At 42.0% G+C, this 26,260-nt stretch overlaps 1 protein-coding gene across 17 annotated transcripts in view; it reads right to left on the reverse strand.

The window, feature by feature from the left end:
- The window catches only part of SYNJ1 (synaptojanin 1), a 111,926-nt gene that overhangs the window by 40,302 nt on the left and 45,364 nt on the right, over positions 1-26,260 (reverse strand). For 9 of the 17 annotated variants that reach the window (XM_060198610.1, XM_060198607.1, XM_060198606.1 and 6 more), the window contains exons 5-13: positions 23,618-23,843; positions 22,705-22,788; positions 18,045-18,106; positions 16,850-16,946; positions 14,646-14,815; positions 12,915-12,996; positions 9,293-9,445; positions 4,545-4,701; positions 1,956-1,979 (exon numbers count right to left, since the gene is read on the reverse strand). In XM_060198610.1, the coding sequence (XP_060054593.1) occupies positions 1,956-1,979; positions 4,545-4,701; positions 9,293-9,445; positions 12,915-12,996; positions 14,646-14,815; positions 16,850-16,946; positions 18,045-18,106; positions 22,705-22,788; positions 23,618-23,843 (1,055 nt within the window). Of the gene's footprint in view, positions 1-1,955; positions 1,980-4,544; positions 4,711-9,292; positions 9,446-12,914; positions 12,997-14,645; positions 14,816-16,849; positions 16,947-18,044; positions 18,107-22,704; positions 22,789-23,617; positions 23,844-26,260 lie in introns of all 17 variants that reach the window. The other 8 variants (XM_060198612.1, XM_060198609.1, XM_060198619.1 and 5 more) reach the window with 3 other exon arrangements.

Genomic DNA, 26,260 nt, shown 5'->3' on the forward strand with positions numbered 1-26,260 from the left:
AGAGAACACCCACTCCGCTGGTGCTTAACTGCTGTGAGGAAAAGAAAGATCGTCTTCACCTTCCACCACAGGATCTTATTCCCTATGCTATTCATGCTTTCTGACACTAAGATCCCACTGTTTTGTGGAAGGATTCTGAGAGTGAAGAAGGCAAACACATCTTAGTATTACTGTTAGGAAGTTAGTTTTGACCTCTGAATCTTCTTTTAAAAACTGTGATTTCAGTGATGAGATACTCCTTTTGTTCCATGAGACTGACAGATTTCTAGCCCTCTTGTTATCTGGTTTTTATACACAGAGATGCCGGTTAGTAATGAAAGCAGGTGACTTGCTCTGGTCTGTTGTTTTGGCTAATTAAGAGCTGACTGTACCCTGATAAATTACAATTAGTGGAACGGTTTATCACTGGTCTGTGCAACTGAAGTCACTACTATTGTTACTACTAAGAAGATGGCTTCTTTAGTCTTTTTTTTTTTTTTAAAGCAGTGTCACTTTTCTTTTAAATATTTACTTATTAATTCCCTTTGTTGCCCTTGTTGTTTTATTGTTGTTATTGATGTTGTCATTGTTGGATAGGACGGAGAGAAATGGAGAGAGGAGGGGAAGACAGAGAGGGGGAGAGAAAGACAGACACCTGCAGACCTGCTTCACCGCCTGTGAAGCGACTCTGTTGCAGGTGGGGAGCTGGGGGCTCGAACCAGGATCCCTACGCCAGTCCTCGCGCTTTGCGCCACGTGTGCTTAACCCTCTGTGCTACCGCCCTTCTTCAGCCTTTTTTTAATTTTATTTTTTACCAACACACAAGTTATGTAATGACTAAAATGTTCAGCAAGACAAGTGGGGAGCTATGTGAACAAAAACATCTTGGTGGATGCTCATGTTTGCATAACCATTATGCTCTCTACCCTCTGCTTTTATGCATGCACAAACTACTGTATTTATTGTCAAATGTAAAACTTTAACTCCCCAATAAAGAAATAAAAAAAAAACATCTTGTTATGCTGGATGAAGTAATAAAGCCTGTCTTTAAATGGACAAAAATGTTAAGAACTTTTCTAGTTGATTTTTTATTTGGCACCTTAATGCGCACAAGAAATAAATAATGAGTCTCCAGTCTACCAGATGTCCAGATCTACACACTTCACCATTTCAGAGAACAGTCCTTCTTAGACCGCTCAAATGCATCTCCAGTGTTTTCTTCCTTCATTCTTCTCAAAAAAAAAAAGGGGGGGGGATTTTCAATCGTTTCCGAAAAATCCACAACAGCTAAACAAAACAAAAATTAACTGATGTCTATTCTTAAACAAAATGAAGAAAAGGTAAGTTCTCCCACCAAACTTCGGGCAAGATTTAGTGTTTGTTTTTTAGCTACAGATTTGTGTTTAAAGATAAGAACAAAGACCTGGCTGGCCCAGGGGATGAGAGCATAAGCCCGGATGAATGCAACAACAAAGTTTTGAACACTTAACCCTTCTAGCTTTGTAAGCAATCTTAGTGATTTCAAATTCATGGCATACTATATTTTACAGAGATATTTACAGAAAATAGTCCATGAGCCAGAGCCTTATTAATTAATCATGATGTGTACGATACACTGTTGGGTATCTCGATTATAGCAGACATTCATTTTCACCTACCAGTCTATTAGGAGTAAGGCATAACATTCAACTGGTGTGTCTAGTAAAATGGAAAAGTGAAATGAGAACTCTATGTGCTATATTTACTCAGAGATAAACATTTGTTACAGGAGGGTAAAGGTCATTTCATTTTTCCTTCTTAGTGAAGTAAGTAATTTTATCAAATTAAAATGTTTCCTCAGATAAGACAGGGTTTCGATTTGACTAAGTTAGAATTGAGGGCAATGTTTGCACTGCTGTGGCTTTACTTATTTACAAAACCAACATTTGAAAAATAAGGGGAACATGGTTTTTATTTACAGGTTGTCTATACTGTACCTGACTGTAATGTCTGTTCAGAAACTACGGATGCATCAAGAAGAAAACAAAAGGTCGTTAGTGAAACAGCAAGTCACAGGTAAACTCTAGAGTGTCACGACAAAGCACCTTCCCTCCCAGGGCCGCACTTTTTACTCTGAAGTCAGTGTGATAATTTTACTTCTACTGATGGCTATAGGGCAGCAATGATTAAAAATAGATGGCAATGAGTCACCGACACCTTCTGCGTCTAAGAAAAATTCTATGGTGATTCAGTTATGTCCAGACTTTCACTATCAGAATGTGGTAGGCCTGCTTATCAGCCTGTTCCTACATGCGGAGAGGGGAGAAGGGAGAAAGGGGAAGTGAGAAAGAGAGGAGAGGGAGGGAGAGAGGACAAACACATAAGGGGACTTTGAACCTGAAAATCCAGGAACTAGGAGATATTGAAAAAGAGAGTGCCCCAATATCTACATTGAGTAATCCCTCTGAGACTTAGCAGTTCACAAGTACGATTGGTTTACTTATAACAAAACATGTAATCAAAAAATAGATCACCATGCTAAATACAACTGCAGAATCCCAGTCACAGAGTTTATGGGGAAACAAGAGGTTAAAAGCTCTGCAGTGATACTTCAAGGAAGACAGGCATCTCATAAAAACAGCAGCTGCTGTTTTGAACGTGTTGGCTAGTTAATCAATACACAAATATGCCTTGGAAAAGACTTGACGTCTGCTCATATCAGCTAAGTGTCATGAGGGCGTAGCTCATGACTAGCTGTAATGAAACTGGGTGAAAAGTTTGAACAGGAGACGCAGAGGGTGCTGCTCAGGACACATATGGTAACGAGGCAGGGGCGTCTGCATGTGCGTGTAGGAACGTGTATGTGCTGGAGGCTTCTATCCATCTCAGTTCTGCTGTGTACATTTCTCTGTTTGCTTAGTATTGCCACCGATGAAGTCACGTGTCAACTGATGCAGAGCTGACATTCTGCTCACTGCCCCCTAATAAATGATCGAGCTGGAACCGATTTCCATTCTTGTTCTCAGAACTGGCTACGCTGGTTTTTTAAGGTTTACTTTTCATAGAGTAAAATATGCAAGAAACTAAAATTTGCTTATTCATTCTGTCATATGAAGACAGGCACAGGCTGGAAAGAGCAAAGACACCCATCAGTTAGGTCTCTCCAGCTGGAAGCCAGGAAGAAAGCCTGGAGTTCAAAGCTGTACCTGAGATCAGATTTTGCTTTTTAGAGCTCTAGCAGGTCTCAGTCAGGTCCCTCCAGGGCTAACTGTAATTAACTGCCTCCAGCACCATGAAAACTCAAAAAATCCAAGATGGCTTCTTTGATCAAGTAGTTATCCAAAAATATATTGATGTGAGAACAGAATACATGCTAAAAGTTAAAGTGTGGAGATGGGGAGGGAACTAAAGAAATTTAACTAAGATCTGTAACGAATATTGAATCTTCCTGAGACACCATTACATAGGCTAATCTATATGAGCTAAAATTTTTGTATTTTAATAATAATAAAAAAACATGGTAAAAGATAGCTATCCTGAAAGCCATATATTTATATCAAGTATTAAATTGGGAATAATAGCATTCAAGAATATGAGCTTTAAAAATATTATTGTGGAGGCTGAGGTAGTGGGGCCTCTGAGCAAAGATCAGGGTTCAAGTCCTGCAGCCCCCACCTGCAGGGGGAATCTTCCAAAGTGGTAAAGTAGGTCCGCAGGTGTCTGTTTTCCTCTCTCCCCAGCCCCTCTCAATTTCTCTCTGTCCTGTCAAAGAGAAGGGGGAAAAGGCCACAGGAAACAGGTGGATTCATAGTGATGGCGCTGAGCCACAGCAGTGCCCCTGGTACCCCTTACACAAATAGAAAATTTAAAAGTAGAGCTATTATTAGCAAGGTTATGAGATGGCTCACTTGGTAGAGCAAATACCTTACGATGTGCAAGGACCTGGCTTCAAGCCCTGCTGTATCTCTGCCTCCATCCCCCCACCTCTCTCCCTCTGTCTGTCTGCACATGCACACATAGTCCACTGGGAGTGATGGACTTGTGCAGACATGAAATCCTGGTAGCAGCGTGGGGGGAGGGGAGGAAAAGGGAATAAATAAATGCTTGCTCAGACAACAGCAATTAAAAGGTAAAAATAAAATAAAAGAAACTTTTGGGGTGGTGATTAGCAAAATAACGAATACAGGTGTTAGTTTTTTTTCCTAACAAGCATTTTTCTATATACTTAGGTTATTAATTGCTTTACTAAAAATAACAGCTGAATATTCTAAAAAAAAGTAAGTCTTGTGTTAATGATACATAATTTATTTACCCACCCCGCATCATTATCTTAAAAAAGAAAACATGCATGGGCAATAATTTGTGGCTTAATAATAACAGTGATGATAGAAGCATTTTTATAGGAATAAACATCTGTTGGAAATGCAATTTAAAAAAAAAATCACAATGACAGAAACTCCTTCCAAACTATTTAATTAACTCAAACTCAAACTTTCTTGTGCAAATAGATTCACATTAACTTCTTGGACTTTCAGTAGGAATATAAATAATATAAAGCAGATAAAATAAAAAGTAAGTATGCATACCACGCAAACTTCCAGTAGTTAAAAGTGCTCGAGCTTTGTCAGCTAAGTCACTATTTAGAGTATTTCCCAGTAGCAAAACATCAATGGCCTCTTGCTTGGAGCTGTCAAAGAAGTTATTCTGAATTGTTCTAGTAACAGAACGAGCACCATCTTTTAACTTTCCAGCCTGTTAGGGGAGAAAGGATCATGGGCTTTCACTCTAAATACCGCTAGGTTCACTGAGCAGGCATTCTGAACCCTTCAATTGCTTTTATGTTATTTGACTGTAATAATAAGGGCCTGATCATTATACTTTGAATATGGAACCATCACATTAGAAAGGCTCGAGGTGCCATTACTTTGCCCCCTTTTAGATAATAGTCCCCCACACAGAGCTAGAAAAGCTTAGCACTACAACTGCACCCATGAATGACACCTAGAGCAGAAGGTGCTGAAAAAAACATGTGCAATAAAAGAAATAAACAGAAGCATGCTTACTTAAACACAGCATGTATTTCTGACACCCTGACTTTTACATTTGGGGTGAGGTAGGAGAGAAGCAGAGGAAGAAAGGTCATAATGCATTAAAACATGCTCTTAGAAAAACTTCAAAGTATTTAACAGTAGAAAAGCGAAATTGAGATTGGTCCTAAATAACTTATCTTAGTAAAACTACAAGTGAATGTAAGAATGAAAATGTAGTCTAACATGGGAGTTATAATTACAGTTCGTAAGTTCATGTTACATGTCGACTACAGTTTATACATTAGTTTGTTTTATTGTCTATGTAAGGACTAGTCAATTCCTGCAGTGAAAGTGTTGACAATAATTTTTAATAAGCATATACTCTACGTAGGTGTATTAACTATCATAAAGATTTATTTCAATCTTACAGATCTTGGTCATTACTTTAAAAAAAAAAAACAGGTTGGGTGTATGGATGGACCTGTCAACACCCATGTTCAGCTGGGAAGCAATTACAGAAGCCAGACCTTCCACCGTCTGCATCCCACAATGACCTTGGGTCCATACTCCCAAAGGGTTAAAGAATAGGAAAGCTGTGGTCCAGGAGGTGGTGCAGTGGATAAAGCATTGGGATTCTCAAGCATGAGGTCCTGAGTTCAATCCCTGGCCGCACATGTACCAGAGTGATGTCTGGTTTGTTCTCTCTCTCTCTCTCTCTCTTCCCTTCTATCTTCATGAATAAATAAATAAAATATTTTTTAAAAAATAGGAAAGCTATCAAGGGATGGGATGGGATATGGAGTTCTGGTGGTGGGAATTGTATGGAGTTGTACCCCTCTTAACCTATGGTTTTGTCAGTGTTTCCTTTTTACAAATAAAATAAAAAATAAACAAAAAAACTCTTGCCTTTTAGGGGGAAAAAACTGTAATTTTTATCCCTAAAAAAAAAGTAACAGTGATTTGATGCTTAAAATGCTGTTTCCTCCCATGCGATGGCAGACACAAGCGGCATTATTGAAAAAGACACTCACCATTCACATTATCAGGCAGTTAAGCAAAAGGAACCCAGAGAAAGGAAAAGAAAGAGTAGTTCAGAAGTTAGATTTTAGTTCAGTTCAGACCAATATATGTAATATTTATAATTTCATATATGTTTTTAAGAGAGAAAAGATCACTGAAAAATATATGTAGCCTCTGACATACATTGTCTTAGTTACCAAAGAAAGAAAAAGTAGAATTGAAAAGAAAATTATAAACATCAGTGGTGATGTACTCTTGAGGGGGGGGCGCGGCTTTCAGGTCCAGGTGCATGATGGAGGGGGACGTAGGCTGGGGGTGAGAGTGTTTTAGACACACCTATCAAGGCAAGATGAGAAATTTGACCCGTGTCAACAACTGTACATACTATACATCATTAAACCCCCCCCCCAATTAAAAAATGGAGACCTGTGATACAAAATAGGATTAAATACAAGCTTAATAATTTGGGGTTTTCAAAAAAAGTTATCACTTATGTAATTTTTTTTTTTTTTTTTAACCAGAGCACTGCTCAGCTCTAGAGTATGGTGGTTGGGGGAGTGAGCCTGGGTGAGCCCCTGGAGCCTCAGGCATGAGAGTCTCTTTGCAGAACTGCTATGGTATCTCTCCCGCCCGAAAAGTAAATACCTGTAATGCCAATATAAGTTATTTTTATGAGTTAAACTGAAGGAGTTCTACGGGTAAGGCTAAAACTTTTGGAGCGACATGACATTTTATGAGAAAGAGAAGTAAAATTTGGAAATTCCAAAAATTAAAGATTGTCTTTAAGAACTTCAGTTACTATAAGGAAAGGCTGAACAAAAAATGATAAAGAGTGGTAAATGTTCTTACTACTATTCCTGAGGTACTAGAGAATTAAAATGTTGATGCAACAGAAGCATGGAGTTTTTAAAGTTAATATTTAACTATATAAAATAATGGAAAATATTTCAAGTATGCTTTTAATGTCACTCAATAAGAGCTAGAGATTAGAGCAGATAGTAGTTTATGAATAATACGTGCAAATTAAAAGCAAAATGGAGAGCCAGCATTAGATTTGTTTGTCCGAGATCCTGGAGGTTGCAGGTTCAACCCCTGGCACCACTGTACCAGAGCTAGTGCCCTTGTCTGTCTCTCTCATAAAAATAAGTCAAGTAAGTGGTCGTGGATAAAGCGTTGGAGTCTCAAGCATGAGGTCCTGAGTTCAATCCCCAGCAGCACCTGTACCAGAGTGATGTCCGATTCCTTTTCTCTCTCTCCTCCTATCTTTCTCCTAAGTAAATAAAATCTTTAAAAATAATTAAAAAAAAAAAAAAAACGAAAGGGACAAAATTATAATTAAGTCTGCATTTCACTCTTTTTTAAAATTATTATTATTTTTTTGCCCCCAGGGTTATTGTTGGGGCTCGGTGCCTGCACCACGAATCCACTGCTCCTGGAGACCATTTTTTTCCCTTTTGTTGCCCTTGTTGCTCTATCATTGTTGTGGTTATTATTATTTTTGTTGTTGTTGTTGCTGTCGTTGGATAGGACAGAGAGAAATTGAAAGAGGAGGGGAAGACAGAGATGGGGAGAGAAAGACACCTGCAGACCTGCTTCACCGCTTGTGAAGCGACTCCCCTGCAAATGGGGAGGGGGGGGCTTGAACCGGGATCCTTACACCGGTCCTTGCGCTTGGTGCCATGTGTGCTTAACCCGCTGCACTACTGCCGCTGCACTACCGCCTGGCTCCCCGCATCTCACTCTTCTTTTGCACATTTTGGTAGCTGGTTCCTCAAGGTTAGTCAAGAAATTAGCATAACTGAGCCTTAAGCGCTGAGTTCATGGCAGGTGTCAGTATAAACTGTGCACTGATTCACACACACATTCAGTAACGGCCACACATCTTTTAACAGCAGGCTCTGTTCCAAACCCTAAGAACAAAGTCAAATAAGATAAAGCCCTTTATTAGGAAGACTAACATTTTTTTTTTCCTCCAGGGTTATTGCTGGGCTCGGTGCCTGCACCATGAATCCACCGCTCCTGGAGGCCATTTTTCCCCCTTTTTGTTGCCCTTGTTATTGTAGCCTTGTTGTGGCTATTATTATTGCCATTGTTGATGTTGTTCGTTGTTGGATAGGACAAAGAGAGAAATGGAGAGAGGAGGGGAAGACAGAGAGGGGGAGAGAAAGATAGACACCTGCAGACCTGCTTTACCGTCTGTGAAGCGACTCCCCTGCAGGTGGGGAGCTGGGGGCTCAAACCGGGATCCTTACGCCGGTCCTTGCGCTTTGCGCCACATGCGCTTAACCCACTGCGCTACCGCCCGACCCCCAAAGACTAACATTTTTTTTTATATTTATTTTATTTATTTATTCCCTTTTGTTGCCCTTGTTGTTTTATTGTTGTAGTTATTATTGTTGTTGTTGTTGTTGGATAGGACAGAGAGAAATGGAGAGAGGAGGGGAAGACAGAGAGGAGGAGAGAAAGATAGACACCTGCAGACCTGCTTCACCGCCTGTGAAGCAACTCCCCTGCAGGTGGGGAGCCGGGGTTCGAACCAGGATCCTTATGCCGGTCCTTGTGCTTTGCGCCACCTGCGCTTAACCCGCTGCGCTACAGCCCGACTCCCAAAGACAAACATTTTATGAAGCCCTACTGATAGCAGACTGGGAAGTAGCACAGCAGAAGAGCACCAGACTTGCATGCATGAGGCCCCCAAGTCTGATTCCTGGCATCACACATGCCAGAGTAATACCCTGGTTTTCTCTCTCTCTCCCTTACCAATCAGTTGTTTTTTAAATTATCATTATTTTATTTATTGGATAGAAACAGCCAGAAATCGAGAGGGAAGGGGGTGAGAGAGGGACAGATACAGACAGCACTGCTTCACCACTGGCAAAGCTTTCCCCCGAACAGGTGGGGGGACCTGGGGCTCGAACCTAATCAGTCAATCCTTAAAGTCATGTCTATAACCAAAAATAAACAATATGCACATGGAAACAGATACGCAAGGGAAAATCACCCCCAGAAAAGTAAGCGATACATACACAGGCCTCATGGACTATCACTAGATGATTAAAAATATCCAGTCACAGCCCCCAGACCTACAGCAGAAACTACCTTTCATTACAGCACCTTTCATTACAGAATGATGAAAGAACAGAAAAGCACATTAAAGCACACTTCTTTAACAGATGCCTTTAAAAACCCAAAGCAAGTCTTCATTTCAACAAAAAGCCACTTAAGAGCTTTACTAAGCGAGAGAAAAGGCCACATTCCCAGGGGCATGTGAGAGCGAGCCTTACCTTGGCCTTGCCTTCAAGAGCTCCAGTTCCTGCGTAGATCTTGCTGATGGAATCCCCATTCACAGACCACATTGACCGGAAGACTTCTTGAAAGCGAGTCACCAACTGGGGCTTTTCAGCTAAGCCAAGAGCCTCCAACTGTTTAGCTAGCATCTAAAACAGAGAAAGAGAAGCTTTCATAAGAACGTTGATAGATTCATTCTGATGTGACATTTCAGGACCTACTGGAACCCAATTTAAAAAACGTACAAGTATAGTCCTATCTGGAGCTGGACTCTGAAAACTATGTTTGCTAGGCTGCGTCATTATTTCCCACCATTTCAATTTAGAAAGTAAATGCCAAATTGATGTAACTTACAAGTCACTTAACATTCCCTCACAGCAATGAGAAGTTCTTTCTGGTCAAATGGTAAATTAATCTTGTTAAAAATGGACCTATAAATCACACTAGTCTACCTTGTTCATCCAAAGGAACTCAAAACAATGATTCAATCGCAAGGTAGAGCGGGGGGGAAAAATCACCTAGTTTATCTAAATATATACAGAAATAATTCAATTTCTTGGATTTGGTTCCCTATCATCAAAAGACTATGAGACCTGAATCAGAGAACTGATACACATGAACTTGCAACACACACACACACACACACACACACACACACACACACACACAGGGAAGCAAGCTGTTTCTAAGACTACAATGGTGATCTTTGGGAGGTGGGAGGGTGGGAGACACAACTTCGGTGGTGGGTGTGTGTGGAACTGTACCCTCTAATCCTAAATTTTGTAACCCATGATAATCACAAATAGAAACTGGAAAAGGAAGAGATTATAAGAAAAGCAGAGTAACTCTAGTTACAAAAATAAGTCTTATTGCTAATATTTATGTGTAAGATCTATGTATAAAAAGAATTAAGAGGGACACAGTACACAAGGAATGCAAGAATCTTTTGGGTCAACAGAATTCTTTTATCACAGAAAACAATGAAAGTGATAAAAGTGTTTAGAAAAGTTATTGGTCTTTACTGGGAATGAATTCTAGCCTTGAAGTCTGGCTGAATTCAAATGATGCAGAGTCCCTTATTTGGAATCTAATCATATTTTTCTTCTTTTTTAAAGATTTTATTTATTTATGAGAAAGACAGGAGGAGAGAAAGAGAACCAGACATCACTCTGGCATGTGTGCTTCCGGGGATCAAACTCAGGACCTCATGCTTGAGAGCCCAAAGCTTTATCACTGTGCCACCTCTTGAACCACTCTAATCATATTCTATGCCTTGTCGTCTTAAAATCCTTCCTCCTTATGTGTTTCTTTTATTATAATTATTTTTATTTTGTGCATAAGAGTGGTGACTGCTGGTATTTATAGAGGAATCCAAACCCAAAATGATATTAAGAAAAAAAAAATCATCAACTGGTTTCATCTGATTTCCTAATCACCCTACCTATTGCATAAGAATGACTAGAAAGGGAGACGGGCAGTAGTGCAGTGGGTTAAGCGCAGGTGGCGCAAAGCACAAGGACTGACGTAGGACCGACATAAGGATCCTGGTTCAGCCCCCGGCTCCCCATCTGCAGGGGAGTTGCTTCACAGGCGGTGAAGCAGGTCTGCAGGTGTCTTTCTCTCCCTCTGCCTTCCCCTCCTCTCTCCATTTCTCTCTGTCCTATCCAACAACGGCATCATCAACAACTACAACAATAAAGGCAACAAAAGAGAATAAATAAATAAATATAAAAAAAGAAGAAAAATGACTAGAAAGCTTACTACATGGTCCACTCATCAAATAGCTGAGATTGTCTCTTTTAGACTGAGTTTACTCAGTAAGTGCTAAAAAAAAAAAAAAAAAAAAAAAAAGTATAAGGAAGACTTTTGTTGGAGAAGTCAAATCTCACTCACTTGAATTCTAACAATGATTTGAACCTGTGTTGTTATTGTTGTTGTTTTGTAGTCATAGATCTGAAAATGTAGTATCTTTAAACTGCAGTTACAATCTATCAAAAATACAAAGGGGGCTGAACAGTAGCACACTTGCTCCTACCATGCACAAGGACCAGGGTTCTAGGCCCCTGCTCCCCAATGATGGGGGCAAGATTCACAAGTGGTGAAGCCAGTCTATAGGTATCTGTCTTTATCTCCTCCTCCCTTCTCAGCTTCTCTCTGTCCTATCTAAGGAAAAAGAAGGGGGGGATGGCCACAGCTATAACTCATAGTGCCAATATGGAGCCCCGGCGAACCCAGGTGGGGGAATAAAAAAAAAAAAAGGACACAGATATAAAGATGTATTTTGTTTTGCAGGTCCTGGTGCATAATGGTAGAAATGGCCCTAAACTGGGGGTGAGAGCATTTTGCAAACACCTCTCACATGGAGATGGGAAACTGTGTCCATCTTTAACAAGTGTACTGCAAATCATTAACCCCCTAACAAAGTGATTAAAAAATACAAATTTAATCCTATAGAGTTGCACATGTAAAAACAGATCCTTTCCAAATTCCAAACAGATTTTTTAAAAGGCAACACAGGGAGTCGGGCGGTAGCACAGTGGGTTAAACGCACGTGGCACAAAGTGCAAGGCCTGGCTTAAGGATCCCGGTTCAAGCCCCCGGCTCCCCACCTGCAGGGGAGTCACTTCACAGGTGGAGTCACTTCACAGCTTCTCTCCCCCTCTGTCTTCCTCTCCTCTCTCCATTTTTCTCTGTCCTATCCAACAGTGACGACATCAATAAAAACAATAATTACAACAATAAAAAAAAAGGCAACACAGTGCATCCCAGGAGGCAGTGCAGTGGCTACAGTGCTGGATCCTCATGGTCCGGGAGGTGGCACAGTGGACAAAGCACTGGACTCTTAAGCATGAGGCCCTGAGTTTGATCCCTAGCAGCACATGTACCAGAGTGATGTCTGGTTTTTTTTTACTCTCTCTCTCTCTCTCCTATCTTTCTCATTAATAAATAACAAAATCTTAAAACAAAAGTGTTGGACCCTCAAGCATGATGTCCTGAGTTCGATCCTAAGTAGTGCATGTGCTAGAGTGATGCTCTGGTCTTTTCTCCTCTTACTGTCTTTTTTCATTAATAAATAATAAATCTTTTAATTTTTTTCTAAAGATGGCACACACACACACACACATTTTTTCTTCCAACAGACATGTTAATGAAGCAGTTACTGGGATAACAAACAGCAGTTTTTTTTGTTTGTTTGTTTGGTTTTTTTTAACAGCAGCTTTTTAAAGGTAAATTTAAGAGACCCGTGAGACAACTCACTTGGGAGGGAGGGACCATACTTTTCCACGCACACCCAAAATGGAAGCCCCTTGGCATAAAAGGGGTATACTACAGCCCTGGAAGAAGCGTCAGTGTTATGGCGTCTGTCTGTCTCTGAAAGTGTAGGCATGGAATGCAACAACAGCAGGATTTAAGCAGCTACCCAGAGGAAGACTTTTGAAGAGATAAAGCAAACATTTCAGTGCAAAGGGACTTGCCTTCCTCCAAAGGAGAACATAGAGAGAGTGCCATCAGGGAAGCACATGTGAATTTAATGAGCAGTAACTAGAGACGTACCTATTACAAATCTCATGGTTCTAGACAACTGATACAAGCCACACATACCCATTTAACTTTTACCTCTAAGCCAAAGAAAGCCTGCACACTATTTGTTCTGTCAAGACAATCCAGGCAGTTGGTTCGAACTGTACCACTCTGGCATCTGTTAACAAATTTGCTGATGTTAAACAGCTAGTTTGAAACAAACAGATAAAGTAAATGAGAAAAGTAAACAAGATTGAAAGCATCCACTTTCTACCTCCTGCCTACCGTAATTTTCAAACAAAGAAAAAAAAAAAAAGATGAGTTTGTGGTCCGGGAGGTGGCGCAGTGGGAAAGGCATCAGACTCTCAAGCATGAGGTCCCGAGTTCAATCCCCAGCAGCATGTGTACCAGAATGATGTCTGGTTCTTTCTCTCTCCCCTATCATTTCTCATGAATAAATATATAAAATCTTTAAAAAAGAAAGAAAGAAAAAAGATGAGTTTTACAACACTTTCTATATATCCTTTATTATGTATCTATCTTTCCATGGCCACTTATTTTTAATTAGGACAGTGATTAGGAGCTCAACATATATTTGTATGTACAGTCCTCTGTCCATAGAAGAAAAGTGAAAATTTTGAGTTCTGTTGACTAAACTTAACCTCAATATCTTTTTATAAATCTTTCAGCACTCTCTGCGTGTTTCATAAGCAAAAAGCTCAAGGCTCCAATTATACTAACGTAGATAAGCAATGCCTTTTTCTTCTGTTTGCATTTAATTTCCTTTCCTGAGGTCGAACATATGAAGGCATTAGCTTAACGAGGGAAGTAGAAGAGCCTTACTGTCGGTAACAGGACGCGGTCTAGAGCTAGGTGACGACTGGCGCTAACATGTCCAAACTGTGCAACCTGAGACAGACTCTTGCCTATGACTCCACTTCCTCAGTGTGGACAGGGATAATGCAGGACCCGTCACCGCAACGCAAAGAGTAAGAACAGTGCTCTGTAGCATGTGCCTAAAACAGAAGCTCATGGAATTTGAAAGGGACACAAATCAGCGGGCCAGGTAGTGGCGCAGCTGGTTAAGCGCACGCATTACAGTGCACAAGGACCCAGGTTCAAGCCCCTGGCTCCCACCTGCAGGGGGAAAGCTTCACAAGTGGTGAAGCAGGGCTGCAGGTGCCTCTCTTTCTCTTTCCCTCTCCGCTCTCAATTCTGGCTATTTCTATCCAATACATAAAGATAATAAAGACAATTAGTAGAAACACAATCTAATATCTGCTATAATAATAGGTGTTTTGTTAAAACCTTAATTAAAAAGAAAAAGTTAACCAATGTCAAGAATTTTAATTATAGTAAAGTTCCAATTTAAAGAAGAGAGAAACAGGGCAGAGGTAGATAACATAATGGTTATGCAAAGAGCTCTCATGCCTGAGGCTAGCAAAATCCCAGGTTAATCCCCTGCACCGAACCACTCTAAGCCACAGCTGAGCAGTGCTCTGGTTTTTTAAAAAAGGGAGTCAGGTGGTAGCACAGCGGGTTAAGCACAGGTGGCGCAAAGCCCAAGGACCGATATAAGGATCCCGGTTTGAGCCCCCGGCTCCCCACCTGCAGGGGAGTCACTTCACAGGTGGTGAAGCAGGTCTGCAGGTGTCTGTCTTTCTCTCCCCCTCTTTGTCTTCCCCTCCTCTCTCCATTTCTCTCTGTCCTATCCAACAACGATATCAATAATAACTACAACAATAAAACAAGGGCAACAAAAGGGAATAAATAAATAAACATTAAAAAAAAAAGAAGAAGAAGAAGAGAGAAACGAAGAGGCCAAACCTTTGAACTTCACTTCCATTGAAATGAAAAAATCCATAATCAAGAAACTTCTGGACTTGAGGTTTAAGAACACTGTGCAATTTTTCTGCCTTCCCACCTTTAACCATTTGATGATAGTCAAAGTTCACCATCTGGATGTCAGTAGCATGTTCAGAAGCTTTCAAATGACTCTGAAAGCACATATAAGCAAATATTTGCCTAAATGTAAAATCAGTGTGATCTTATCAAAGAACACGTTAAATGGAAGCTGACTTTAACTCAGAACCTCAAAAAAGATCCTCCTGAAATCTTCCCAACTTCATCAACACTGGCAGTAACATGGAAAACTGCTTGCTCATACCTACTGGTACCATGTTCTTAAGATCTCGTGTACTATGAGAGAAGAGATGGCACACTAATGCCATGCAACTTACGTGACATTTGATCTGGTGTAAAAATAAAATGTTGGGGAGTCAGGCAGTAGCGCATATGGCTCAAAACGCAAGGACTGGTGTAAGGATACCGGTTCGAACCCCCGGCTCCCCACCTGCAGGGAAGTCACTTCACAGGCGGTGAAGCAGGTCTGCGGGTGTCTATCTTTCTCTACCCCTCTGTCTTCCCCTCCTCTCTCCATTTCTCTCTGTCCTATCCAACAAGGACGATATCAATGACAACAATAATAACTACAACAATAAAACAACAAGGGCAACAAAAGGGAATAAATAAATATTTTTAAAAATGTTTAAAAAAATGTTGTTTGGGCAGTAGCGCAGCGGGTTAAGCGCACGTGGTACAAAGCACAAGGACCAGCTTAAGGATCCTGGTTCGAGCCCCTGGCTCCCCACCTGCAGGGGAGTTGCTTGCTTCACCACAGGTGATGTCTGGTTCTCTGTATCTCTCCTCATAGCTTTCTCATTAATAAAAAAATAAAATCTTAAATTTTTTTTTTTTTTAAAAAAGAGAGAGAAATAGGGAGTGAGACAGAGAGACACCTGCAGTCTGGCTTCACCATTTGTGAAACTTTTCCCCTGCAGGCGGGGACCAGAGGTTTGAATCTGGGTCCTTACACACTGTAATGTAATGTAATGCGCCATCACCTGGCCCTTCCTCCCCCTTTCTCTTGACTTTCATCTCTATCAAAAACAGAAGGAATGGTTGCCAAGAAGCGTGGAGTTGTACAGGCACCATGCTCTAGTGTAGCCCAGGTGGCGAGGAAAAAAAAAATATATATATATGTATATGATATATTTACTAACAATATTTATTTTATGGAGTTAAAAACAAAAAATACAAATAAGTTAGCTCTGCACTTGATTACTGAACTTCTGAAAGTGTTTTCCAACTAGTTTTTTTTATATATATTTTTTATATTTATGTATGTATTCCGTTTTGTTGCCCTTATTATTTTATTGTTGTAGTCATTGTTGGATAGGACAGAGAGAAATGGAAAGAGGAGGGGAAGACAGAGAGGGGGAGAGAAAGACACCTGCAGACCTGCTGCACTGCTTGTGAAGTGACTCCCCAGCAGGTGGGGAGCCAAGAGCTCCGGGAGCCTTACGCCGGTCCTTGCGCTTTGCGCCATGTGCGCTTAACCCGCTGCGTTACCGCCGACTCCCCCAACTAGTTTGTTTAAGCTTACAATCTTATACAACAATGGGATTTATAATGATACATTATTGATTAAACAAGCCATTTAAGAATATTTTTTCTTTAGAATTCAGATAATCTGCACTATTATTTTTTTAATTGAATCTCTTGGTTCTCCTCTCATCAGTACGACAAGGCATTGTCTCACATGTATATAAACCATCTCACAGTTTAATTACTCTGATTTCTAGAAAATGGGCAGAGCAGTGGCCAGATGAGGGCGTAACTGACACACATACATCTGCAGTTAACTGCCTGTAAGCTTCCCATAATCTCACCCTAAACATCGCCCTAAACCACTTCCCAACAGCCCTAACACACTTAGCAGCCCCAACAAGTAACCCATCTTTGTCTAGGAAGAAATTTACCACCTGCAAGAAATGTATCTCTGTTTTCTTTTTTATTTTTGTAGTTATTATTGTTGTTGTCGTCGTTGGATAGGACAGAGAGAAATGGAGAGAGGAGGGGAAGACAGAGAGGGGAGAGAAAGATAGACACCTGCAGACCTGTATCTCTGTTTTTAAATACAATCCTAGAAGTTCAAGAACCAGCACAGAAAGACAAATAATCATATTTACCTGGAAAGCTTTACTCAGCATATGTTCACCTTCCTTTGACCCAAGCAAATTGACTATTATTTGTTTGCCATATAAATTCTTAAGAGTTCTAAAATGCCTATTAAAAAAACAACAAACATAAGCACATGTCAAATGATGTCTCCCCCAACCCATAAACACAAATCTGTATTCGATAGCGTCTTTGAGGCAGTGTGTGAGTTCACAGCACTGGCAATACTGAAGACACCTTCACTCTGCAGAGTCTCAAAGGCGACTTGGTGAAAACGAGTTGATGCAGTTTCCTCCCTGACTCAGTGCGGCCGAGACTCCCGGCTGTGCCGGGCTATAAGCTTCATGAGGCTCCCTTGCTACTTGCAGGCTGGCGCCAGACAAGCACAGAGAGCGCAGCCCTTCAGCTGGCTGGCATGGCAGCAGGGCAGAGGGCACACGGCCACACCTCAAGCATGCCTTTATTTATTTATTTATTTATTTATTTTGAGATACCCTCCTAAACTCCAATTTTTCTTTATTTATTTTACTGATTTTATTTTGTTACTTTTTAAAAAAAATATTTTATTTATTAATGAGAAAGGAGGAGAGAGAGAAAGAAAGAACCAGACATCACTCTGGCGCATGTGCGGCCAGGGATTCAACTCAGGACCTCACGCTTGAGAGTCCCGTGCTTTATCCACTGCACCACCTCCAAGACCACTAATTTATTTTTCATTTTTTACACCAGAGCACTGCTCAGCTCCGGCTTATGGTGAAGTATTCCTTGATAGCTCTGTGGTCATAAGGGAAATGGGCCCAAGGGGCTGGGTAGCAGAGGGCATCAAATCCCAGCATCGAATGAAAACAAGGATGATAAAAATACCAGGTAGAGCCCAGCAATGCCACTCTTCGGCATTTATCTAAACAAGACTGAGATGCTAACTCGAAAGGACGTAGTTCAGCATGGACCACTCTCACATTTCAAGTACTGACAGCTACAAGGGCACCCACAGAAGTCATTGGAAGACCAGAGATCGTGACCCAGACATAATGCTACCACCCTCAGAAGTTGTGACACAAGATGCTACTGTCTTCTAGGGAAATTAGGAGCCAGAAGACATTTTACGTGAGCTAAAAAAGCTGAGATGAGTCATAACATGGTTACTAGTCTTGCTGCTCAATATCCAAACGCACAGCACTAAGTAAAAATAAAGCCCGGCCTTACCTATCAAAAGCAGGTGCGTTGGCTTCAAATCCCCTTGACATCCGGACACGATGAGATCCCACCTAGGACAAGAAGAGAACACTGACCCACAGCAAAAGGCAGTATGGTGGCAAAAGTAGACCTGTTTACAGTATGTGTCACTCATTTGGTGAACACAAGAATCAATGAAATAATTATTTTTTCATTTGTAATATTCATAAAAGTAAGTTTTTAAAAACATTAATGAATTTATTTTAGTGAGAGAGACAGAGACAGAGAATACCAGAGCACTGCTCACGTCTGGCTTTTGTAGTGCTGGGGATTAAACCTGGGAGCTCAGAGCCTCAAGCGTGAAAGTCTTTTACAGAACCATTATGGTGTCTGCCCAGCCCCTAGAAAAACAAGTTGTAGGGATTCTCCTCCCTTTTATTTTTTTAAAAATATTACCTCACTTAAAAAAAAAAATCTAGGGGCTGTTGGGCGGTAGCACAGAGGGTTAAGCACACATGGAATGAAGCCTACGGACCGGCTCAAGGATCCCTGTTCAAGCCCCCGGCTCCCCACCTGTGGAGGGAGGGGGGGGTCGCTTCATGAGCGGTGAAGCAGGTCTGCAGGTGTCTTTCTCTCCCCCTCTTTGTCTTCTCCTCCTCTCTCCATTTCTCTCTGTCCTATCCAACAACAATGACATCAATAACAACAATAATAAGAGCCACAACAACAATGAAACAACAAGGGCAACGAAAGGGGAAAAATTAGCCTCCAGGAACAGCGGATTGGTGGTGCAGGCACCCAGCCTCAGCAATAACCCTGGAGGCAAAAAAAAAAAAAAATCTAGAAAAAAAACTCCTAGAAATTATAGCAATATGAAGCATTCAATAACATAAATTCTTGTTTTAAACTCAAAGTACACTGTATGTAAACAAGTATTACAACCTGTGCAATAATAAAATACAAATGCCAGTAAGTGAATGAAATAACTTCTCTTACATCAACGTATTAATTCTGGAAAAGACTTCTGGGGGCAGATAACAGTGGTTATGCAAACAGACTCTCATGCCTGAGGCTCCAAAGTCCCAGCTTCAGTCTCCCATAGCACCGTCAACCAGAGCTCAGCAGTGCTCTGGTAAATGATGACGATGAGGACGATGATACAGATTTCTGCATTAGGAGCTCTAAATTCCTACTCTTCCAAGCTGCCTACAAGTCCCAAGTCTGTTATTCGGTGAGTCATTTTCTGTTTTTCAGCATTTCTGAAAAACAAGTCTTTCTAAGCCAACTTCTAGTCATATAATCATCTTAATAACACTTTGCTGAATCAGAATATCTGGGTTAAAATACCATTTTTCCCTGAGTAACACCTTATGACAATTTTTAAAATAAATTTACTATTGTGTTTTATGTTCCTTTTACCTTTTTAAAATTCTATTTTCTCTGACAGCATAGGCAGAAACTGAGAGGGAAGGGGGGAGAGAGAGAGAGGGAGAAAGAGACAGCTAAAGTCCTCTTCTCTGCCTTTCCTGAAAGCTCCCCTCCTGCAGGTGGGGCCTGGGGCCATGGGCCTGGGGGCTTGCACATGGACTTAACTAGATGCCCTACAACCCTCACCATTAAAATTCTTTTAATGCTGCAAACTAACTCCTATTGATAGTCATCTTTTAGTAAAAGGCCTGGTTCTCCGGACTGTAATCTCTTTCTGAAGCATCATCACAGCCTTTGAATTCCCCACTGTAGACTAGAGGTTACTCTGGAACAGTCAACACTAGCAGAGCCTGAGTGTTTGATGAAGAGAGATCAGTGGGGAGGAGACACTGCACTCCACTCAATGAGCTCTGAGCTCGGTGTACGGGACAACAACCCTTCATTGGGGAGCAGAGGACTTCTGCTAGAGAAACAGTAAGCCGTGAAGCCGGAGACACAGAGGAAGTCGGGTCACGAAGGAATGGGTGCTTTGAAGATGCATATATCAAAAGCGGGAAGGTACTGCCAGACAGCTAGGAAGAGACAAGCTAGGAAGCAGAATTTTCTGGGTAAGAAGAGGTCGCGAAGGCCTGAGGGGGCTGAGGAGAGTGGCCCTTCTGTTGAAAGAAGGCTCAGGGCTGCTACGTAAGAGGATGCTGGGGCTGAGAGCCAGGGCTGCCGGAGCAGAGCGGGCTGGAGGTCATGAGGGTAGGAGCTGGGACAACACAAGATCTCAGAGCTGAGTGCAGGAAGCTGTGCCGAAAATGCAGACTCCTGACGCCATTCTGCTGGGCTAGTGGAGAAGTCATAATGGGCTTTTCTAGAAGAAAATCCATCGTGTTTTTTTTCAGCAGCCCTATGTTCTAGAAGATAGGAAGATGAGCCTATGAATCTGTGTTTAAAAACTCAACCCCAATGCTTACTGTAAAATCTTTTGTTATAGGGGTCCAGGTGGTAGCACACCTGGTTGAATGCACACATTACCATGTTTGAGGATCTGGGTTCAAGCCCCTTCTCCCCACCTCCAGGGGAGAAACTTTGCAAGCAGTGAAGCCGTGCTACAATTGACTCTCCCTCTCTTCCACTTCTCAATTTATCTCTGTCTTACTAGAATACTAGAATAAAAGGCAGGAGAGAGGTCAGCAGTAGTAGCAGATTCGTTGTGCAGGCACTGAACCTCAATTATAATCCCAGCTGTAATAAAAAATTAAATTAAAAAACACCTTTTAAAATCTTTTGGTTGATGCTGAGGATGAAACTCAGGGCCTCACAGAAGTGAAGCACACACCCTAGCACTGAACTATATCCCTGGTATAAAATCTCTAGGTGTTTTTGTTTGTGGTACCGGGATATCACACACATACAAATTCATCACTCCTGGTTTTTGTTTGTCTTTCATTCTTTTTACTTTAGATACAAAAAGATACTGCCCCTCCAATAAAGCTGGGTTTTTTTTGTTGTTGTTGTTTTTGCTTTATTTTTTATATTTATTTATTTATTTTCCCTTCTGTGGCCCTTGTTGCTTTTTATTGTTGTTGTAGTTATTATTGTTGTTATTGATGTTGTCTTTGTTAGATAGGACAGAGAGAAATGGAGAGAGGAGGGGAAGACAGGTGGGGGTCAGGGGCTAGAACCTGGCTCCATGTGCTGTGTAAAGTGTGCGCTCAACCAGGTACACTACCACTCAGCCCCAAGGATTATAGATTTTTGAATAAAAATAAAATACAAAACTATTACTATATATGATCTTACATGAAAAAAGGACCTAGTGGGGTTGTATTGTTATGTGGAAAACTGAGAAATGTTCTGCATGTACAAACTATTTTATTTACTGGCGACTGTAAAACATGAATCCCTCAATAAAGGAAAAAAATGTTAAAGAAAAGAAGAGACAAGACAAGAAAAGAAGAGAAAAGCAAAGAAAAGCAAAGCAAAGAAAAGAAAACTTACACTTGTGGTCTGGGAGGTGGTGCAGTGGATAAGGCATTTGACTCTCAAGCATAAGGTCCTGAGTTCAATCCCTGACAGCACATGCACCAAAGTGATGTCTGGTGTCCTCTCTCTCTCTCTCCTCCTCCCTCCCTCCCTCCCCCCTCCTATCTTCTTCATGAATAAATAAGACCTTTTTTAAAAAAATTCACACTTAAATATTAGACATTTATATCAATAACAGGAAAACATGGTAGAAAAAAAGATCAGAAAAGCAAGCAAGCCAGAGGACATATTCAAGGAGACAATCGGCCGCTAAAGACCACAGAGTCAAATTTCAGTAGATTACTGACTGCAACGCCCACTGCTAGCTCTGGCACAGTGCTGAGTGCTGGCTATGCATGCCGGATACTAGTCGAAGCACTTTACATTTCTGGCGTTGTCTTCTTCTTCTTCTTCTTTTGTTTTAAACAGAAAAAGAAGGGGGGGGGCACATCATGACAGCTTCCTTCAGTACAGTGGGGCTCTGGCTCAAACCCGGGTTGCCCACATGGCAAAGCAGTGCACTACCCAAGTGAGCTATTTCACCAGCTCTCATTTCATCCCTGCGACCCCAAGAAGCAGGTGCTGATGATTTTACTATTCCCATTTTACAGGTAAAAAGCTGAGGCCCGAGGGGTCAGGTTGCTTGCCCTAAACCATGAGTCTAGATCAAACAGATTAGCTGTTACAGACCAAGATGGTAAATATAAGGACACTATGGGACTCAGCATGCCATCAAAAATTTAATATTACTGACAGCAGCTGGATTTCTATGGATATTTGCAAGAATGTTAAAATAAGAAATGTCTCAGATAACCCCAGGAAATCTATACTGAGAGGTTCATTTGAGAACCTAGTTACTAGTGTTAGAATAATAGAACTGCCCATATGAGCCAATAATATCCTGAAAGTTTAGGACATATGGAACATTTTCTTTCTTTTTTTAAAAAAATATTTATTCCCCTTGTTTTATTGTTGTAGTTATTATTGATGCTGTTGTTGTTGGATAGGACAGAGAGAAATGGAGAGAGGAAGGGAAGACAGAGAGTGGAGAGAAAGACAGACACCTGCAGACCTGCTTTACCGCCTGTGAAGCGACTCCTCTGCAGGTGGGGAGCTGGAGGCTCGAACCAGGATCCTTAAGCCGGTCCTTGCACTTTGCGCCACCTGTGCTTAACCCGCTGTGCTACCGCCCAACTCCCCATATGGAACATTTTCAACAGAAATGAGAACTCTCAAGTTAATGTCATACCTGCAGCCCCGGTTGTTCCCAGAACAGCGGAACAGATCCCCGTATTTGTATGAAGGAAGAAACAGAATCATCCAGGTACACCACCTACGGAGAAAGAGAATGCAGGAAGTAGCCATCCCCGCAGGTGTTAGCTCTCCTTGAGGAGACAAATACACTACTATCTGTTGCATCCAGTTAGAGCTCATGGCCGAGTCTCTCATGTACAAACTGCCCTAATGAAACAGCCATAATAGGCCAGGAAATAAATTTGCTTTTTCGATTCGTGATAGCTCTTCTACAGCTTCAGCAAGGAAACTGCGAAAATGTGAGCCTTTTTGTGAGTTTTGTCTTTAGCTTTTTACATTTTTCAGAAACTAACCTGAAGATCTGAGGTGGGACAGAGGTAATGGTTTGAATTTATGATTGTGTCTCACGGGGAAAAAAATATCGTTAACTTTCAAGTTTAGATGGCACTTCCTCCATGTAAGTAAGAGTCAAGTCTGAGTGGATTGGCAGGTGGCTCAGAGGGTAAGATGTTGGGCCCTTGGGTGTGAGTTTCTGAGTTTGAGCCCTGTGCATGGGCCAGAATGATGTTCTGGTTCTCTCTCATTGAAAGAGTTGTGTTTGAATTAATTTCGCACATACAAAAAGAATTCTTCTTAGGCTGTCCACTTCTTTAAACTAATGTTTTGAAGGCTCAATACCAAAACAAACATTTCTGACGATATCATGCTACTGATAATTAGTGGAATTCCTTAAATAGGTTTATTTTTAGGGAAGCCTTTCTTAAGGCCAGTAAGTAAGTAAACAGCCAAGAACAACCATAAAATGGCCTATTAAAGAGTGCTGAGTCAAATCAAAATGTGCCATCCTGTTTGCCGAGCCTCTCATCTAACTTTAACATGTGAGCCACGTAGCATAAAACACTACCTACCTGTTCTGTTTCTACAAAGTTAGCGACGTGACCATCGTCATTTGTGCCCCGCACATTAAACCTGGTCCCTGCTCGTTCGCAGCTCAGTCTGGAAATGAGGCATGCCTTCGCCTGCCTATGGGCAGCATAGATGGTTCGGATTTCCACGCCTCCGCACATAAGGCGCAAGAGCCAGTCATCGCAATTCACACCGTAGTGCTTGAGATGCAGGTGCAAGGACTGATTCCTGGCGAAGAGAGAGAGGAGTGAGTGAGCTTAGTGAAGACCGGGTGACACATTTTCCAAGACGCCAGAGATGGAGAGAGAGACAAAAAGAATAAAAGTCCCCTGCAGCACTGTTCTATCACTCATGAAGCTTCCTCCCCGGATACAGGGGGGTCACAGGTTTGAACCCAGGTCGTAGAGCATGGTAATATGTGCGTTGTATAGGCCGTGCCACCACCTGGCCCTCTCTATTGTGCTTCAAGTCCAGACAAGCCACCATATTAATGCACGCCTGGAGTTTGTCACTGCTCCAAACACTTCCAGTACACTAAGCAATTCAGGGGGCGGGGGGGCTCCTGGTGCGCAAACATTTCCTGTGTAACAAGCTGCACTCAGAGATACACACACCTGTAATGATCAGGAGCCAGATGAAATCGTAGTTGTGGTGGCTAAAGGTGGCGAGGGGGTGTGGCTGGAGACCTTCCTGTGGACGGGAACACAAGCACTGCTCCTAACCAGCCTACTGCCAAGCAGAGTGTACTGCTGAGTAGAACCTTCTTCCCTTTTAAGATAGAGGTGGGGGTGGGGGTGGGGGTGGGGAGGGGGATGGGGGGGAGGAAGAGACCAAAGTGTGTGTAGGGGGGTGAAAGCTTGAATCTGGATCATGCACACCAGCCAGCAGAAGAACTTTCTATAAATAGATGGTATTTTCAGAAAACAGGGAGATGTATTGAGGCGGATTTTCTATAACAATAAAGCTTAGCATTCTGAAGGTTTGTTTAGATTTTTAAGATTGATTTATGTATGAGAGGAAGAAACAGAGACCAGAGTACTGCTCAGCTCTGGCATCAGGTAGTACCAGGGACTGAACTTGTGGCCCCTGAAGCCTCGGGCATGCAAGCTGGCACTTGTAGCAGGTTAATGCTGACTTAACTTCCTAAGCATTAACTCTCCAACTATGTGAAAGGGAAATCTTTCTTAGTCACTGCAAAATATCTTGCTGTCTTGAACGTATTTTAAAAAGCTGTAGCAGCAGGGGTCGGGTGGTGGCGCAGTGGGTTAAGCGCACATGGCACAAAGCACAAGGACCGGGATAAGGATCCTGGTTCGAGCCCCCGGCTCCCCACCTGCAGGGGAGTCACTTCACAGGCGGTGAAGCAGGTCTGCAGGTGTCTGTCTTTCTCTCCCCCGTCTTCCCCATCTCTCTCCATTTCTCTGTCCTATCCAACAGCAATGACATCAATAACAAGGATAATAACCACAACAATGGTAAAACAACCAGGGTAACAAAAGGGAAAAAAGCCTCCAGGAGCAGTGAATTTGTGGCGTAGGCACCGAGCCCCGACAATAACCCTGGAAGCACAAAAAAAAAATAAATAAATAAAGCTGTAGCAGCATTTTCTGGAAGTCTCAGGTGACTGGTGGCAATATTAAGACTGACACCGCCAGGGCAGGCGTGCTCAAGTGCCTCCCTGCTTCAGGACTTGGGCCGCAGGAGACACAAAACAGACAGCTGAGCCGCATCCCTTCCTATCTGTTCCAGAAAGCGCGTTGGAGAATGCAAACAAGGGGTGGGGTCACAGGTGTGCCGATGCTAAACTCCATTACTGTTATTTACTGCTCTTTTCATTGTGGTAACGCTGGTTCACGCTGACTCTATTTGCTTTAGATGAACCATGTCACCTCTCTCCAAACTGTAGGCTGCCACCTCCGGCACACAGCCAAGGTGGCAGTCTCTCCGCCCCCCCCCCCCCCAGTCCACAACCTGCTCTCCTGTTCCTGCCTCCTCTCCCTTTGGGAACCTCAGCTGTTCCAGTCTTAGGTTTTGCTTTCACTGGACACTGTTCTTTTGTATCTTCTTTTAATATCCCACATGAGTGACTAGGATTTGTTTTTTAAAAGATGCAGGGAAGGGCAAGGCAGGGGTTGGACCTGGTTGAGTGCACATGTCACAATGTGCAAGGACCCAAGTTCAAGCCCCTGGTCCACACCTACAAGGGGAAACTTCATGAGTGATGAAGCAGGACTACAGGTCTCTCTCTCTCTCTCTATCTATCTATCAGGTTCTCTATCTCTGCCTTCTGTCTCAATTTCTGTCTATATCAAAAATCAATTAAATTAAAAATAAAAATACAGGAAATAAAGACGCTTTGATGCTTCGTTTTCACCAGCACTGAGCTGAAGCAGAGCTCATGACTCAGCACGTCCAGACGGCAAAGACAGTGTCCTAGCACAGCAGAGGCGTCAGAGACTCCTCGTCCCCATGAACTGTGAGCTCCCGTGTCTTTTCTTCTTATCAGGAAGTTTCTCCCTCAGCTGTCAGTCTTCATGTGTCTTTGCTGTCAACACTGTCACCGCAATTTGAAAGCCCCAGTGGAGTGAAACTACCTGGGTTTTGTGATAGGCATTTGTCACTCTCTGGATACAAGCCTTACTTGG

The sequence above is a fragment of the Erinaceus europaeus genome, chromosome 9 (genome assembly GCF_950295315.1).
Source record: "Erinaceus europaeus chromosome 9, mEriEur2.1, whole genome shotgun sequence".
In the NCBI taxonomy this organism is placed as follows: Eukaryota; Metazoa; Chordata; class Mammalia; order Eulipotyphla; family Erinaceidae; genus Erinaceus; species Erinaceus europaeus.